This window comes from Chelonia mydas, chromosome 5, assembly GCF_015237465.2.
Source record: "Chelonia mydas isolate rCheMyd1 chromosome 5, rCheMyd1.pri.v2, whole genome shotgun sequence".
Classification (NCBI taxonomy): Eukaryota; Metazoa; Chordata; order Testudines; family Cheloniidae; genus Chelonia; species Chelonia mydas.
The window spans coordinates 76,277,438-76,296,377 of NC_051245.2; the positions used below are offsets into that span (position 1 = coordinate 76,277,438).

At 41.6% G+C, this 18,940-nt stretch overlaps 1 protein-coding gene across 2 annotated transcripts; it reads right to left on the reverse strand.

The window, feature by feature from the left end:
• Nucleotides 1–11,029, reverse strand: PPIC (peptidylprolyl isomerase C). Of its 2 annotated transcripts, none has more exons than XM_037901618.2 (5): nt 10,631–11,029; nt 6,812–6,925; nt 6,035–6,128; nt 3,592–3,776; nt 1–1,146 (listed from the first exon to the last, which is right to left on the reverse strand). In XM_037901618.2, exons 1-5 carry the CDS (start codon nt 10,778–10,780, stop codon nt 1,021–1,023), a joined length of 669 nt encoding a protein of 222 aa, XP_037757546.1. In that variant the 5' UTR covers nt 10,781–11,029; the 3' UTR covers nt 1–1,020. The 2 variants fall into 2 exon arrangements, with proteins under 2 accessions (XP_037757546.1, XP_043402735.1); XM_043546800.1 differs by lacking the exon at nt 10,631–11,029 and adding an exon at nt 10,416–10,540.
• Nucleotides 11,030–18,940: the final 7,911 nt, after the last annotated feature.

An 18,940-nucleotide genomic window follows, 5' to 3' on the forward strand; every position in this document is an offset into this window, starting at 1 on the left:
TCATAGTACAAAAAAGTTTAATATTGCATACATATATAGCTCATCAAAAATTCCATACAACAATCTTTAATTGAGCCTTTGTACATACCTTGTTTAAAAACTATCAAATTTGTTTTGTCTGCTAGCAATAGCCGGGAAGGGTTACAAAAATTCAAGTCAAAAAAGTGCAGTCTCTTTAGCTTTTAGCAAACCTTTTAGTTGAAAACTTTGGTTTCCTTCTGGTCTGCATGGCATGGATTGCTGTGCACATAAAACCTCTCATGCATTAAGAGAAGGATCCTTTTTAAAATGTGTTACTATAACCACAGTTTATTTATACAAAGTGATCTGCTCTGTCTTGGCTAAATCTTGTATTTAATATATCCTTTATCTGGAAAAGGGAACAATTTGATCCTGCACTTTCAGGAGATGGATTTGAACTGGTAAGCCACTTCCATCTCTAGTAATAGTGACCTTATCTCTAGAAAAGCTGCACCAATGTGTATTTAGTAGAGCCAGTTGACAATTTTCACCTAGAATTATTTTATTGAAAATGGCTTTTTCAAAAAATTTTGAAAAAATTTATCATTGAAATCAATCTGCTTTTCACAGATGATTGCATGATTGTACTAAAATTCTTACAGAAATCATTTGAAAATTTGTTTCGTATATGCTGAAAACCAGGTCTTTAATAATTTCAATGAAAATGCCAGTAACAAATGTGGAAAATTTCGTAACAAAACAGAAAATGAAACCATTTTCAAACACTGCTAAATGAAAACAATTTTTCATGATTTTCGACCAGCTCTAGGCTTTAGTGAGATGTCCCTTATATTTAAAAGGTGTTGGTTCCCTGAAGTTTCAACATAAATACATAGATGCTTTGCACATCTTACAACTGCTGAGTTTACCACATTGTTTGCTGATAGCATTGAGCATTTATATGGAAGTAGTCACTGGATAATCTATATCTGCACCCAAATTTTATCCCCAAAAGAAAAAGCCATTATATTTTCTCTTCCAGGGTAGCTGTTAAGTTCATCAATCCTCTACTTCAACTACAAATGGTTCCTTTACAGCCGTCTGGCCACTGTTCACGATCACACAGTCTTGAAGGGGGCGGTCGTGTTCATCCGTCTGCTGAAGTTCTACAGCATGCACCACAGCCTATGAAAACAAAACACTTACATTTCGTAAAGAAAACAAGGTTTGCTAATCTCCAACACAAGGCGAAAGACTAAGTGACCGTAGCGTAAAAATAAATTTTCTACAGCTTTTGTACTTGGATCTTTTCCTGCTCAGTTCCCCCTACTCCTGAGGGCATTCTGCAAATGTTATTTGTCAGATAAATGTGGAAGCTCCAGCGTGGCATTGGGGACACAGACTACTGGCTGCACAGAGGTGGGAGATCTCTGTGCAGCTCCCCACTCCAGGGCATAGACTCAGTGGTGAGCCGGCCCCACAAACACCCCAGGGCCCTGCTCCTCTGTGCCAGCTGTGAGCAGGCACGTTCAGCAAGGCAGGATCCAAATATGGAGGGGCTTAGTGGGTGGGGATCTAGGTGTGGGTTAAGAGGGTTCTGTGGGGCAATATGGGTGCGGGTGGCTCATTGGGGGATCTGGGTGCAACAGTAATGGGATCCAGGTGAAGGTGGTTGGGGTTCAGCAGGGAAGGGAGGGTCTGGGAGTGGGACGCATAGAGCTTGGCGGGGGATCTTGGTGTGGGGGGTCCAGATGCTGGGGGAGTGTGATGGAGATCCAGGTGAAGCTGCTTGGGGCTCATTGGGGTGGTCAAGGTGCAGGGGGAATGGGGATTGAGGGGATCTGGATGCACAGGGGTTGGGCAAATGGGAGAACAGCTCCCTGTACAGCGATCCCTCTTCCTGCAGCTGAAGAGCAAAAGGTGCAGGAAGCACAGAGGGAGAGTTTGCAGAGCTTCATACAGTTAGGGGAGAAATCTGGGGGTAGGTCTGACACAGGCCTGGCTACCATACAGGGGAAGAGGAAGTCCTGTCCTCCCCAGCCCAGCCAGGATTAGCAGCTGAGCCTGGCCCAGGGTAGGAGCTAGCAGCTGGGTCTTTCCCAATCCCTCCCCCTACCCCACTGTGATTTACCTCTGCCAGCTGTCCTGGGCACCTGAAACATACTGCTGGGGAAGGTCTCATGCCTGCTCTTGTGACTTCCCCATCAGAAAGTTATTTTTCTGCAGAGAAGTAAAGAAATCTGCAGGGACATAAATTATGCACATGCGCAGTGGTGCAGAATTTCCCCCAGGAGTAGTTCCCACATAAGCTAAGCCAGGCTGCCTGCTTAGATAACAACCCACCATCTAGTGAGAAGCCTGAACTCAAATGTTATGTCCCCTGGTATCAAAGGTGGACCATTCTTAGAAAAAAGAACACCTAATGTCATAGCAAAGGAGGAACTGAAAATATCTTTACAGCCGATCAAGCTAACAAGCACACACAATTCTATCCATGCTCTATCATCAGTAAATGAATCCCAGGATCATGAAGACTGCATAGTAATTTTCTTCTCATCAGAAACCCTACTTGTGTTTGGGGTAGGTAAGAAAGGATTTATACAGAGTGTGAAAGGAGTTATATGATTACTCCGAAGTATTGAGCGAGTGTCATGACATCCACTCAGGTGGGTATGGGGGAAAACACAAGCCTGAGACCAGGCACATACTTAAAATACTGTTTTGAAGGACAGAATATATCTAGGATTATCAATCATCTGGCCTGAGATGTTGTTGCCAGTTAATGAAGTTCTGATTCCAAATTTACTCTGAATCCTCCAGAAAAGTTTCAACTGCTATTATGGCTCTTAAAAGATTTGATCAAATGAAGTCTTTGTGCTTCATATAGAAAATATCTATAGAATAGGTTCTACATCTGTCTACTTCAAAACAGAAATGAGGAGAGTGGGAAAACAAGGTGTTAGGGCAAATTCAAATAGCAGTAAGTGAAGTCAGGTATAGGGTGATATAGCAGGGTTGTGTACAGTAATTAGGCATTTTGTGGTTTTTCACAGTAATCAAGCGTCAGTGAAATATTTTACAACTGTGTACCTAATATTCTGATGTTGTTAGTACATATCTGAATAAATTTATTTTCACTCTAAGATTTCTTATTATAGCAGACACCACCATTGAGAATATTACCCATTTTTACAAAACTGAGGTGTCAGCTTGAGGAACCAGTAAATTCATTATTAAATGGATAACAAGATTAGTGGAAGAGGAACATGAACTCGGATAGCACTCTCCAATTTAGGACATCCAAAGGTCTATGGATTCCAAACACTGTCTAATAGCACTAACTACCTGCCACCAGCCTATAAAGGAGTCAGTCAGAAGCAGGCTAGTCGCGTGCATCAGGAAATATGAAGGTCAAAGTGACTACTTAGTTTCAATTTCTGCAATGAACATTTGTTGTTTCATAGGACATTTCAGAGTTAAGTGCTTTATATTTCTCTGCCTTGTATACATTATAGATAATAGAGACCAAATTCTGCTGTCAACTATAATGGTATAAATCAGATTTACATTGTTGCAACAACCAAATTTGGTCAGATCTATCTACTTTGATACTGTATTTTTTAAACCTACCATTCCATCAATGACTTTGCCAAATACTACATGTTTTCCATCCAACCAGGAAGGTTTTGTTACAGTGATGAAGAACTGAGAACCATTGGTATCTGGACCAGAATTAGCCATGCTGACCCATCCAATTCCATAGTGCTTGAGTTTAAAGTTCTCATCAGGAAACCTCTCTCCATAGATACTTGTTCCTGTGACACAAAACAAAAGCAGGTTTAGAAATGTACCAGCAGCAATATAATTAAAGCCATAGAATTAAACTTCCTTTTGGTTCAGAAAGCAGGAAAAACAGTACAATTTTTAGTAATTAAGATTCAGATGTTGGGTAATCCCAGCTCCTTCACACACCACAGTAAAGGTGTTCTGATCCAAAACACTTCATATGTACAAACGAATATCTTTGAAAAACCTACCAGTAGACGTGGAACAATACTATTTGTTTAGTGACGACTATGTGCTCGGCCCACTACAATGAGTTTTAAACAAGATAATAAGGGCTACTGAAAAAAATTAGCCATGTCTTGTGACAGTTTTAACATATACCTTTATAACTGAACCATTCTTTTTCTAACAGGACTTACTTTTTTTAAACAATGAGTCCGTTAGGCTAACCCAAATTTAGTTACCATCCATGGGAATATATTTAATTACGAAAAGACTGCACTGTTTTCTAAAACAGAGAATTTAGAAGGGAAAAAATAATTGGTGGAGGTTTAAACTCCACTGTTATGAGAAAAGAAAGCTACATGGATCATCTGTCTCTTACTCTGTATATACAGTGCCTAGCACAATGGGACCCCATTCAAAGCTGGCCTCTAGACACTACTATAATAAACATGATTAATGGTAATACAGTGAGAAAGTAGACAGTGCTCACTGCATTGCTAGATTGTGTCTTTAGTGCTCTAATCTTTGGTACTTTCCCTTTCCCCAGTGTCTGTTCTAGTGGGGAATCACTAGCACTGTTATGTAGACAACTCAAACGGGTAGTGCTTGGAAGGAGCAGGCAGGAGAGAAAGTACAGACAATAGAAGAGGAAAATCTAGAAGAAAGAATGCATCCTACACAAGGGAGACTGCCCTTTATCAGTTAAGTGCTGGCTCCAGAAAAAGCCTGTTCCTGCCACTTCCTGTTGACTGAACTATGTGAATAGCCAGATCATCTGCTGTAAAACAAACAAACAAACAAAAACACCCACACACAATGTGGAGCACACTTATTTTCAAATCTATCTCCCACATTTCAGAAACCAATCCAAGGAACTAAAGGCGATCACAGTGACCTGGGCATGAAGCTTTTGATCAACTAAGTAGCAGCAGGAAGATGTATGACCATTCTGGTACATTTATTTTAAATGGTTAAAGCAATTCTCACCCTCAACATTTTCAATCTTCTGCTCAAGAATGTGATTGGCACAAACAACTTGACTCAATTACAGGATGAAAAGGATGACTTGGGTACCAATGGGTTAGGACAGAAATTGGCATAAGATGCTGAACAATGCGGAATTTAGTTCCATGCCTCATCCTTTGCAGTCCTTAAGGAACTTCTCCCCTAGGAGACTGAGAAGGATGGGAAGTCTACCTTCCCTTGGAGCACTGAGCAAGGATCAGTTTTTGGAATTAGATGATCTACATGATCAACTGCATGTAGCTGTAGAGAAGCTTGCAGTGCTGACTTTGCACTTGCCTACCAGCATGCTGTACTGTAGGCCAAGTCCAGGATATGAACAAAATTATCAAAAGTTTTCTCCAAAGACTCCAAAAGATTCCCCAAGAAGCCTGTACAGCAAAGTGGCAGCATTACTACAGGCCCCAAGGAGAAGGAAGAATGGAGGCAGGAGTGTAGGCTGCATTCAAACTTTCAGGTGGCAAACCTGCTGTATAGTAATCTCATCCTCATGTGAATACAGCCCTTATTACGGCTTTCGCACCTTATCTCCCTGTAGATAATACTGCCTTTGTTCAGAGCCACTTAACTGTTTTCCTAAGAAAGTAGTTAAAAAGAAAATACTTATGCAGGGGGTGGGAACAAGAGCAACCCCTTGCCCCACCACATACAAAAATATCATGGATCTCTCATATTTGCATTTGCATAAGAATCCTTTTCAAAACCTATACTATTCTCCTAAGCCAGTTGGCGCAGCCCACCACTGTTTTAAAAAACATTCTCAGCACATATCTTTTTAAGATCTATCACCACAGAAAACTGGTCATATTTCAGTTGACATTGTGAAGCTTTAATTGTACATAACATCTGGCAACTAAAGTTTTGGTAGCTAATATCCCATGACCCCTCATACCAGATCAGTTCTTCTAAATACTTCTGTATCTACAATGTCTTTGGCATCCATTTTAAACTCAATTAAATGTTTTGTTCATTCTTTCACTATGCTGAACTTGCATGTAAAGCTATTAGGAGGAGAGTTGAAGGATAATAAGCATGTTACCTCCAGTTCCATCTCCAGCTGTAAAGTCTCCACCTTGAATCATGAAATCTTTGATCACACGATGAAATTTACTTCCTTTGTACCCATATCCTTTCTAAGAAAAGCAATAAAGCTCCAAATGAGTATATATGCATTTTTATGCAGGAGATTTATCTATGGCAAATGGAAAGAGTAAATCAATCTGAATGTTAGGGTGTCACAGATTGTAAACAAAATAAGGGGAAAATTGCAAGAAAAGTCTTTGCAATAGGCCACTACCGCCGCTTTCCAAAACCACAGCAAGACACAAAAATACTTGAAACAAAATAATGTAGGATGTGGGTGAGTGCTGCTCATGCTATGCTGTGATACCACAGAATCAGGGATGGAAGAAGCATACTATTTACAGATAGTGACAGCAAACTACAAAATTCTTTCTAATTCAAGAGATCCTTATTTGCTATTTGAACGATTATATCACCCAAATTTACTCGTCCCAACTACAATCTAGGGATGGATTAACTTCACAGTTTAAGGACCAAGGTCTGCAGAGACCTATCTAATGGCCTGCACACTGAAATTTTGCGAACAAAGCTGTGAAAGGAGTTCGGGATTATCGGTAGGAGAGATGGGCCCATAAGATGGTTCTCTTACATTAGTATCCCTAGAATGAAAAATTTGTGGACAATTAACGTGGAAAGTTCACAACTGAAATGTCATTTTGTAAAGCTGTACTTTTTCACCTTTTATTCTCCACCCTAAATTGTACGCTGTGTAAAAGAAAGAAAACAAACATACTTCCCCAGTTGCCAGTGCAATGAAGTTCTCAACAGTCTTTGGGACAACTTTTCCAAACAAGCCAATTACAATTCTGCCAACATCTTTCTCGCCAATCTTCACATCAAAGAACACCTGGATATTTAAGAAGAAAACAACATTATACAAATATGATAAAAACAGACTAAACTTTATAAGTGTTAAAGCAAATCGCCTTCGGATGGTATTATGTGAACGGAGTTCTAAACAGCATGCACTTTTAAGAAAAACCTCTTAAAGCCACTTTATTCACAAATTATGCAGAAGAATGTGCTAAGCATTGTGAATACCAGTTCTGGAGTTTCATTCATCACTTTAAAATGCTCAGACAGAAAGCTACATAAAGTTACAATACCAATCCTGTAGACATCTTTCTAAGAGCTTTTTTCACAGGTGCCAATACCAAAATGTATATGGAGATATAACCACAGTTTGCTGGTAAAGATATGCCCACTTTTAGCATTCATGTATACCAAGGTAGGGGGAAAGTTTTAAACAACCAATGCTGCTATTCCAGATATGTGGACAACAACGGGGAATTACAATGCAGGGATTCTCAAAAGCCAGTTTTCCATCCACTTGCAGGTAAGCATATACCCACTTACACTAAAGCTGACACTGTTTAGATCACTGAAAGCAATTGGTCATCTACACAAAAGTGAACACAATGTAGTTTATTTGGCTAATTAACGGTGATAATTATTTTCTGTTAGAAGCCAGTTGCCTTGCTAAAACACAAGTTTAGAAGTCTGCCTAGAGAAATAAACATGTTGACTTGAGAAGTTGGACAGCTCACTTCAGAGAATCTGCAGTGTAAGAATGTTTCTATAAAAATCACTTGAAGACAGCTAATGAGTTAGAGTATTTTAATGTAGTCCAGAATCTATTAATCAATTTTATTTGAATATGCAGATATTCTACAGGAATTAAAAATAGGAATAACTGTCAGAAAGTGAGATATCTTTTAAGTTCACAAAAATCTAAATAAAGACTTGAGCCTGCTAAGAAAATAGTCCTCTTTGCCCCTCCCCCGTCCGCATTTGCGTGTCATATTGTGATGTGGTGTGAGCCGTAGCTCACGAAAGCTTATGTTCAAATAAATTTGTTAGTCTCTAAGGTGCCACAAGTGCTCCTTTTCTTTTTGCGAATACAGACTAACACGGCTGCTACTCTGAAACAAAAAATTATGTGGCCAACAACTTAGCTTGGTAGTGACATTAAATGAGTATGGTCTCTTTCCTATGTGAAAAGGTCTTTCATTCTCTCCTACTAGCTGTTTCTGTTATATCTCTTGACCTTACAAGGGGTTTTGAATATGAAGGTTGACTATGATTACAGAGATGTCCAAAGGGTGGATGGGGGGGAGGAGGGGGACTTTGGTCCACGTAGTCCATTTTCTTGCCACTTGGCATGAACACCCTAGTTTCTGGATGTATCTAGAATTATTATTCAATACTAGTTAGAGAGCAGATTTTCAGAACTGTACCCATGAAAACCGGGCTGTGTTTGCACACTTTGCTGAATCTGGCCCTATGACAAATTTAAGAAAAGGGTGGATTTTTTATCTCCTGTTCCAATGACTGCCTTCAATTATCTATTCCACATTTGTTTCTGATCACCATGGAGTAGAAATCCTGTCTACCCTTCTGCTCTTACAGATTTTTTTTTTTTTTATTAAAGAAAGCACAAATGTATCATACAATGAAGTACACCAGTTCCAACAGGTGTGAGCATCCTGAGACATCCACATGGCTTGGCATATTCATCTGGTTGTCAGATAGCTCCACTTACCTTCCATCCTACACATGTCTAAGGCAGATTATTTTCTGTTTATGAGGAGGATCTGCAGAACTGATGCAGGGTTCATTGACTGCCTACTGCTTTTAAAGCAACAACAGAGGCCTATTAAATTAAGATAAATGTTCTCTTAATTTATACCAGAATGTCAGTGTTTTACTACATTTTACATTTGACTCATATCTGGCTAATCTCATAGTACCTTCTTTTCAAGTTTTGGCAAGTAGGGGTAAGAATAGAACCACCCACTCTAACAGAACACAAGGGAGAGATGGCAAAGCAGTAAACTGATCCAACTTCTCATACTGCAAGATTTAAAAAACTGAGCCCTGGAGGGAGAAGGCAGGGTATGACTGAGCTCTGACTCACAGATGGTTAAAACACTAGTCAAGTCACTGTAAATGCTAGAAAACAGGTCCAAATAGTACTTCAATGAAGAGTAAAGCATAAATACAATTAAGTATTGTAAAGTTATTTATAAAATGAATATTATGAAGAGCGGAATACGTTTAGCTATTGAAAGTTTGAATGGTGCAGGTAGCTGCTAAAAGAGGATATTCTGGGACTCGTTTGCTAGTTATTACAAAACACATATAATGGAAATAGTAAAATATTCTTAAAGAACTGCAGCTGTGTCAAATACCTAAAGGCACCTGGCTTTTCCTCTCATTCCCCATAACAAGCTGAGATGAGGTTGTACCAGTGCAACCTCATGCCATTGTATTCCACTTGCATAATATTTCCACGAAAGGCCAACCACTTGGTAGGAGTCAACATTTATATGGATAATTAAAACATCCATTAGATAAGATACAAAGTAAAATAAACTACAGCTATAACCCTCCACGGTTCAAATCATAGGCTAACCACCAACTGATTGGAGCTAGGAAAAAGATTCTCCAAGAAGAAAATTATTCTATAATTATCCATTGCAGAGTTTCTTGCATCTTCCGCTGAAGTTCCTGACAATGGTTGAGACAGTGTACCAGCCTAGAGGATTTCTGGACTGATCTGATCCAGAAATTCCTGTGTTTTCCTGGCTCCACTGAAGCAACAGTGATACCAGGCACTAGTACTAACTCCTGTGTCAATTTTGCCTGTTCATTGCATGTACAAACACATATTCACAGCAGGGATCTTGCTAACATTGCACTCGTACAGTGCTTTACATTAGAAGGGCTCCTGGGAGCAGATCCCAGATGTAAGTTACCATAGCTTTGTTGCCTTCAATGGACTCCCACTGACTTCAGTGTACCCCATGAGAATTTACTCTCTATTCCACCCAGTGCTATATACTCCCATAGAAATAAGACATCAAAAAGGTCATCTAATCCATAACAACAACTACATGTAGCATTCATCTATAAGGTTTTATAAACATCAAATAATAGATTGATTAATATTCACAACAGCCTGCATGTATCATTATCCCCAGTTTATAGACTAGGGAAACAGACCGATTACATGAGCTGGCTATATGGTGAGGAGGCCTTAGACAGAACCTCAGAGTTCCTAGATCCCACCCTTGAGCTCAGCTCATACAGGCACTAGAGCATGGACATACTGAACACAGGGTGCATGATCTTAGCACAAATAACCGCTATTAACCACGATCATTCCCTACTTTCCTCCCAACTTTCTTAATCGACAAGAGTGGGCTGGATGTCTCTCTCCGCTGTGGAGCTGTGACACGCTGCAAGAAGTTAGCACTGGTACTACAACCCCCCCTCCCCCCCCGATCTGATCCAGCTGTTGCTCTGACCGAGTTACAGGTTAAAACACAAAACACCTGGGAGCCCCAGATTGGGGCAGAGGGGACACCGGAGCCTGAGCTAGATGCACAGCACATGACGGGTTTACACTGAGCCAAGGGTCAGCGGTGCAATTCCCCCGTTGCCCACCCCACGGGTAGGATTTAATGGGGGGGCGGCGCTGGAGAGGGGTCAGCAACCCGCAACTGGCAGAGCTGCTGCCCCTCCCCTCCTGCCGCTGGGCTGGAGTCACCTTGGCAGTCACGGTGGGCCCCCTCTTCTTAAAGCCCCCAGCCCGCAGGGGCCGCGCCAAGACGCAGAGACAGAACAGGGCCCAGAGAAGGGGCGGCCGGAGCCCTGGGCGGCGCGGAGCCTGCAGCGACCAGGCGGCGGAGCGTCCCATCTCCTGCTGCTGCTACTGCGCCGGGACCGCGGAGGGTGGGACGCGTTTAGGGGCGCCTGCGCCGGGCTCCCGGGCCGGCTCCTCCCGCTGACACTGTGGCGGGGGGGCGGGAAAGCCCAGGCCCATGCCTATGCCTATGCCCAGGCCCATGTGCGCCGGGCAGCGGGCGCTGCAAAGCGGCAGGCGCGCGGCCAGGCTGGCTGCAGCAAGAGTGTCCCGGGCGGGGGAACACGCTTCCTTTGCCCCGCTTTAGCAGCCGGGGCCTCCCGGCTCCCGCCAGGCTCTGCCTCCGCGGGCGGGGCTGGGCTCGGCTCGGCTCTCCCTTGTGTTTGGCCCAGCGGCTCCCACAACACTGGCGCTCGAGGTGCTGCCTTGTGAGAGAAGGAGCCAGTGGTGCTCGCCCAGCCCTGTCGGTGCGGGAGTCCCTGGCTCCGCTGTGCAGCGAGGAGCCCCAGGGCCCTGCCACGCTGGCGGAGGCCGGATCCTGCACGGGCCCCTGCCCGCTTAGCCTGAGCATTGCCACCGCTGTCTGCCCCGGAGAGTGGAAGCTGCGGCTTAGTGCCAGCCTGGGCTCTTAGCTGCAGATGCTCTTGTTGAAGGCCATAAAGGTGCGCTGGAAATCTTGTATATAAACCCATTTGTCACGCCCTTTGGGCAGGGGTAGGTGCCTTCAGACTCAGCTCATGGGAGCAGCTTGTACAAATGTGTTTGTACAGCACCCAGCACAGAGTAACCCTGAGCTTGGTTGGGCCTTTGGGTGGTAGGGCTGAATAAAAACGAGTGATGCTGCTAGCACAGACTAGGTGATCCGTAGTAGGGATAGGTGTGACGTCTGAGTAGAAAGAAGAGTACTGTACTGACCTCCTTCAATGGTGACACTGAGCCCACACTGCTCCCATCTGGGAATCTGACGGGCTAATCCTGCCATGGACTTCAGTGAGAGATGGGGCTACATCCCTATCTGCGGCACGAACTTGCTCCAGAGGAATCCTCCGTTTGTGTAGCTCGGTTGAAGTGGTAGAATTTAAGGAGGCATGTACTTGAAAACTGACCCTTGTTTGGGGTTATTTTGTTTCTGTTCAGTGTAGCTCTTTGGAAAGATACACAAACATGGAGGTGAGGGAAAATAAAAATTAAAATACAAAAACATTTCCAAGGTTTCCTTCGTGTTATATTCCTGGGGGCATTCTCCACCGAAAATTTTAAAATTCTGCAAATTTTGTCAAAATAACCCTACATCATCATCACCAGTTTCAATTATTTTGGTAATTTATTTCAAAATGCCTCTCAGCAAGTATGTTTGTAACAATATAGACACACACAAAAATTTCCCTCAGGAGTAGAGAGTTAAGGAAACCCCTATGGCAACCCAGTTCCTGTTTCTCTGCCCCCTTCCCCCGCTACCAGCCCAGCCAGGGGAGGGGGCGAGCAGACACCCACAACGTCTCCCCATCCAGAGCCCAGCAGCATGCGCCCCCCCCCCCCACCAATACACCTGAACCCCCTTCCTCTTTCAGAGCCCAGCGGGGCATCCAGAAACCCACGCTCCCTCCCCCCCAGAGCCCAGCCATAGGGGCTCCCCCTTGTCCAGACACCCAATACCTTCCCCTTCACCCCGCAGAGCCCAGGGATCCAAAGGTAGAAACAGCCTGATGCTCAGTTCCAGGCTTGCTTGGAGTTTCCTGTGTGCTGCCCTCTCCTTCCTTCAGGGCATGCTGGCAACTGCAGCTACCAGGAGCCCTCTAGCTCAGAGGTTCTCAAACTGTGGTCCGTCCCTGAGCTCCATTCAGGTGGTCCATGGATAGTTCCCTCTAAGGTGCATGCCTGGGTGGCCGCACACAAGAGAATGAAAGGCCACCCACCTAATTAGTGGAGCTGCTCAGGAGGGGCTCCACTAATTAGGTGCCTGGACCCTGAAGAAGACACACATGTAAGGTGAGGTGGTGGCCTTGGGGGGAATAGTGGGTAGGTGGGAGCAGGCAGTGGGGTGAGAAGAGGGGGTGGGGGAATTTGGGATGTGTAGGGCTGTGGTGGCCAGAGAAAGAGGTGATTTTCCCCAGCTCCAGGGCTGCGGCTGCTGGCGAGAGACGACCCTCCTTCCCAGCCTCAGATCTGTGGCTGCTGTGGAGGAGAGAGAACCCCCTCCTTCCCAGTCCTAGCTCGGGAGCTGCTGCAGCAGGGGAGGGAGGGCACGTCTATGGCATTAGAAAGGTAAGACTACTGATATTAAAATATAAGCTGTGTGCTTTTATTTGTAGAACAAAAACAGTTAATTTTTTTATATATATATAGCGCTTTTATCCAAAGCACTTTACAATAGTTAGCTAACAGTACAAACAACATTTGGAAAGATTATTAAGTGGTCCATCGAGACCCTCAGCAATTTTCAAGTGGTCCACACAAAAAAAAAGTTTGAAGAACCACTGCTCTAGCTCCCTCTCCTTGCTGCCTGCAGTGTCTTCTATGTTCAAGCTGGGCTCTGCCAGGTCCAGCAGCCCCTAGTGGTGGCTAGCAGCACTGCACCCCATGTCTGTGGGAGAAAGGAAATTCTGCACACACAATGTTAATTTTCTGCAAAATTCTGCATTGTGCAGTGGTGCAGAGTTCCCCCAGGAGTAGTGTTAGCAAATCACTGCAGGGAGTGTGTGTAACCTAATCTAGTGAGACCACTTAGAGACAGAGATAAAATGAGTCTGTTCTACAGCCTTAGCTAATAGCCAGTTGGCTTTTAGTTCATGCTGTAGAGGCTCATGCTTTAAGCTTCAGAGGCCCTAGGTTCGATCCTATCCACTAACAACCAGGGTCTGTTAAGTGTTACATGTGCACAACTGTATTTGTAGCTGTATGCCTTTCCTTTTAAAGAGGAAAAGGACTGCACCAGAAGCAAGCCATTAGATTTGTATAGCTCTCCAATTTCATCACCACCATGCCTTCCCATTAGCAGGAATGGAAGCTGGATCCTGCTCCAGCAAATCATTTTAACTATGCCTCTGACTAGTTTTCTTATCTGATCAGAAACATTTTGTATGGTATTCCTCCTGAATATTGATGCCCCTCCTATCTTAGACTTATACTGTGTGTCCCAGGAAACGTTGTAGTCTCTGAAGTTTCTATAGCTGAGTAAAAGTGGAAGGCATTCATTAATTTTTCTCTAAATCTTTCAAATGTAATTTCAGATCTCCACTATTAACCCTTCTGCTACACCTGCTGCTTGATTCTTGATTGTACTGAGATTGTGGTCAGATGGCTAAAGTAAAAAATGTAGTTATCTGGCATGACAGAAAATGGTTGTCAGTGACTACAAGGCAGAACTGAAGCGTAAAGAAATGATCACATTTATCTTACCATTTGATCCATAAAACTCCATTTCCTCAGGAAAGGGGAAAACAGTAGTGGCTCAGAATCTGGAGAGCCAGTTTCTCCTAGTAATGCTGCTGGAGGAGCTGCTGTAATTGAGAGCGGGTATCTGAGAGGAATGCATGTGAGCTGAAGATTCTGCTGCTTCGGGACCTCTGCAGGGATGAAAGGTGAGGGTGATTGCAAGGCTCTTGCAGTTTACAGATAATGGTTGAGTTTGGGGAGTGGGCAGGTGAATGAGAATGACTTACAATTTTTAGGAAAAATCACCATGACAAACTTACTAGCCTAAGCCCTGATTTTCCAATCTGAGAAAGGTGGGTGGACTCTTGCTCTTGTGCAGAGCCCAGGGCTCTTACAGGAGCATCACCCATGCAGATCAGCTGAGGATTAGAATTCCTGGTGAGCTTCAGTGTATGGGGCAAGACATTTATTTGGTTTGGATTCTGCTTGTTAGTTTTGCTTGTTTCATTGACAAAATGATAACTTGTTAATGTTCCTGTAGGTGGTAACAGTATTTCATTAATGATACCACTGGGGTAATTCTGCTGCACATGCACAAAAATATTATTCATGTTTAAAAATCAAAGTAGGCTTGAAACTTTACAGTTTCATACATTGCGTGCCCTTTCTGCCAGTGTTCTTTAACAGCAAACAATAACTGAATATGTGCATCTTTTTTATGTTGGTGTAAGAAACCATTGATCCTTAAAGAGGTAAGGTTCAGCTGACTGCCCTATGTTCATTACATTATATAATACTGGGCAATGTGACTTTCTACTGAGTTAAGATTTATGTGGAAATATAACAAAATTGTACTAGTTTATTACATTGCATAGGTATAAAGAGCAGTGAGCCATGCCATGTTAGCTTTGTTACAGAATAGTTAATGTTGAAAAGAGTGTAAACAGATAGCACCAGCTGAATCAATTTCACTACAGAAATTACACACAAAAAATTAAAGGTTAAAAATATGGAGGGGATCACTTACTGTATCCACCTTCTTCAACTTACTTTGCCCATTAGTGATAGTTATTAATAAAATGTGTTGCTGGCTGTTGGACTTTGAGAAGAATTATGTTAGTGATGGAAAAAGGCTGGATATGTTTTGTCCTTGTTACAATTCTGTAGTGGTGGTTGATAGTATTATTGTCTACTTTTGATGTTAATGTTTTTATGCTTTGATGTGGTTGAGATAAAAGCTGTAGGGAATAAAAGTATTGTGGGGGAATTATTGTTCTTTGACTGTAAAAACAAAAAATAAATTTAAAAAAATCCAGATACATATGTGTGCAAGTGATGGGGAGAATGCTGACAGTACAATAGAAAGAATCCGTACCACCTAGTTTCTGTTTGTAGTGTGTGAGTCTGGAAGAACAGGAATACGACTGAATGAAACATTATTTTCTCAAAGTTATTTAATATGCATCATAAGTAGTTTGTTTCATATAACTGTTGTGGGCACAGAAAGGGCAGTGCAGTGGACTGGTGTGACACTGAAGGAGAAAGGATGGTTTGACCGGCATGGGCAACATTTCCATACTTTCAGTGTTTACGTTTTTGTGTCAAGTTAGAGTTGAGTGTGAGCTACGTTGTGTTCATATTATGTATCTGGAATTACTCTAAACTCTTTCATTATGCCTTTTAGTAAAGGTTTTTTTGCAGGGAGAGGGGTTGCCAATGTTTTTTAATATTCAAGTGTCTATCAATCATCCATGTACAGAATACTGTTGTAGAAAAAAGAGAGGAATTTTGTGTGGACTCTAGATAACATTAGGATAAGATCTAATATTTTAGAGAGATAAAAGAATAAGATGATACAGACTGTTTTAAATTCTCATGCAAATGTTATCAGCATTGATGGTTCAGCTAAATAACTTTTGAAAGAAGATTAATTTAAACAATGTTTAAAGAGGGGGACTCCTAAAGAAGGCAAAAACCTATAAAATAAAGTTTATTTTCCCCATTTGAAAAGGAGTATTTTTTTATCAGAAAATTCCTTTCTGGTCCTGAAGTGGCAACTATGTAGAATTCCTGGCAATGTATATGTCATGACTATCAAATTGGCAGTAGATGCAAGTCAGGCAAAGAAAAAAATGTGATTGGTAGTAATTGTCTGTGGACAGAAAGAAATCATTATATTTAAATTTGTAATGACTAATTTCTGACATGATTATTCCGAACTAATTCTTAGAGTTAAGGTCCTCCAGGGCCTCCTTCCTGGAAGCTGTTTTGTGCAGACAGACCCTTGAGTCTGCAGTCACTGGGGCTTCATACAGCCACAGGAGTCCACCTGTACAAAGGAATTTGCAGGATCAAGGCATAGGTTTGTGGTGCATTTTAGTTTAAGACCCCACTCCTGCAAACACTCAGCAGAGTAACTTTACACGAGTAGCCCCACTGATTTAAATAGGAATGCTCACATGTGTCAAGCAACTTGTGTGTAAGAGCTCAATCCTGCAAACATACACATGATTTGCTACTGTAAGTAATCCCATTGCAGGATTGGAGCCTATATATTTGTAGGATTGGTCCCTAAATCTTGTTTTCATGAGCACTGTTCATGCCGACCCTGGAATATAAGATTAATGTGTGATCTTCAGTATGTTGACTGTATTTTTTTAAAGTTTATATTAGGGCTGTTGATTAATCACAGTTAACTCAAAAAATTAATTGTGATTAAAAAAATTAATCCCGATTAATCGCAATTTTAAACAAAAGAAACAGCATTTTTCAATTCACCTCATACAAGTATTGTAGTACGGTAGTGCAATCTCTTTACCGTGAAAGTGCAACTTACAAATGTCGATTTGTTGTTGTTGTTGCTTGTCAAAAACAAAACAATGCAAAACTTTAGAACCTACAAGTCCACTCAGTCCTACTTTTTGTTCAGCCAATTGCTTAGACAAACAAGTTTGTTTACATTTATGGGAGATAATGCTGCCCACTTCTTATTACCAATATCACCAGCAAGTGAGAACAGGCGTTCGCATGGGACTTTTCTAGTCGGCTTTGAAAGGTATTTATGTGCCAGGTATGCTAAACATTCATATGCCTCTTCATGCTTCAGCCATCATTCCAGAGGACATGCTTACATGCTGATGACGCTTGTTTAAAAAAATTATGTGTTAATTAAATTTGTGGCTGAACTCCTTGGGGGAGAATTGTATGTCTCCGGCTCTATTTTATATGCATTCTGCCATATATTTCATGTTATAGTAGTCTCAGGTGATGACCCAGCACATGTTGTTCATTTTAAGAACACTTTCGCTGCAGATTTGACAAAACACAAAGAAGGTACCAATGTGAGATTTCTAAAGATAGCTACAGCACTCAACCCAAGGTTTACGAATCCGAAGTTCCAAAATCTGAGATGGATGAGGTGTGGAGCATGCTTTCAGAAGTCTTAAAAGAGCAACACTCCAATGCGGAAACTACAGAACCCGAACCACCAAAAAAGAAAATCAGCCTTCTGCTGGTGGCATGAAAATGGACATGTGTCAGTCCACACTGCTTTGGATGGTTATCGAGCAGAACCTGTCATCAGCATGGACGCATGTCCTCTGGAATGATGGTTGAAGCATGAAGGGACATATGAAGCATGAAGGGACAACAGACATATGAATCGTTAGTGCATCTGGCATGTAAATATCTTGCGACGCTGGCTACAACAGTGCCATGAAAACATCTGTTCTCACTTTCATTGTGAACAAGAAGCGGACAGAATTATCTCCTGCAAATGTAAACAAGCTTGTTTGTCTGAGCGATTGGCTGAACAAGAAATAGGACTGAGTGGACTTGTAGTCTCTAAAGTTTTATATTGTTTTATTTTTAATGCAGTTTTTTTGTACATAATTCTACATTTGTAACTTCAACTTTCATGATAAAGAGATTGCAGTACATTACTTGTATTAGGTGAATTGAAAAGTAATATTTCTTTTGTTTTTTACAGCACAAATATTTGTAATAAAAATAAATATAAAGTAAGCAGTGTATACTTTGTATTCTGTGTTATAATTGATATTAGTATGTTTGAAAATGTAGAAAACACCCAAAAATATTTAAATGAATGGTGTTCCGTTATTAACAGCATGATTAATCTCATGATGAATCACAATTAATTTTTTTAATCGTGCAATTAATCACGATTAATTTTTTTAATTGCTTGAAAGTCCTAGTTTATATATCACCTTTGTCTTAAATGTGGGCAGAAGTATTGTTTTGCATATTAACATGTTTTGTCATTGCTAGCTTTTTTAAATTGATCAAAGCATATAAAACTATCCAGACAGAAATCCTGGAGGCTGTTGAAATAATACATTTCAGCTCTAGTTGGGGGTGCACTATGTACTTTGGTTCTTTTGTTTTGGTGCTTGTTGTCCTCTGGTGCAATCAGTGAAACATTTAAAAACATAGTTTTCCACGCTTGACATCCTTCAGTTTAACCAGTCGGGACTGGAAGGAGGTGTTTCTTAGCATCTGACTGGTTTTTTACAATTTAAAATTTGTAAACAGAGCTAAGCATATAGCAACTGATAGATTTTGATTTCTAGTAGTACTAGTATTGGCGGTAATTTCATGGCTTCCTTTCAGTACTGTAGCATACTAGTGCGTTATGATTTTAGTGTTGAGATTTAGGAATATTTCGTACACAAACTGTGCTAATATATCACATTACATGGGTAAAAAGAATGCTGGGCACAACATATATCATAATAATACTGTGCACGTCTATAGCTCCTTTTGTCGTCATTAACTGCTTGACAGCTGCCAGGAATAAAGCTTGAAAGAAAATACTATGTC

Excerpts from the sequence above, each read along its gene's own strand:
- PPIC (XM_037901618.2), bottom strand. The coding sequence starts at position 10,780 with ATGGGACGCTCCGCCGCCTGGTCGCTGCAGGCTCCGCGCCGCCCAGGG. Across the intron at positions 6,926-10,630 it reads GGCCCACCGTGACTGCCAAG|GTGTTCTTTGATGTGAAGAT; the intron begins GTGACTCCAGCC and ends TTAAATATCCAG. Across the intron at positions 3,777-6,034 it reads AGCTGGAGATGGAACTGGAG|GAACAAGTATCTATGGAGAG; the intron begins GTAACATGCTTA and ends TTTGTGTCACAG.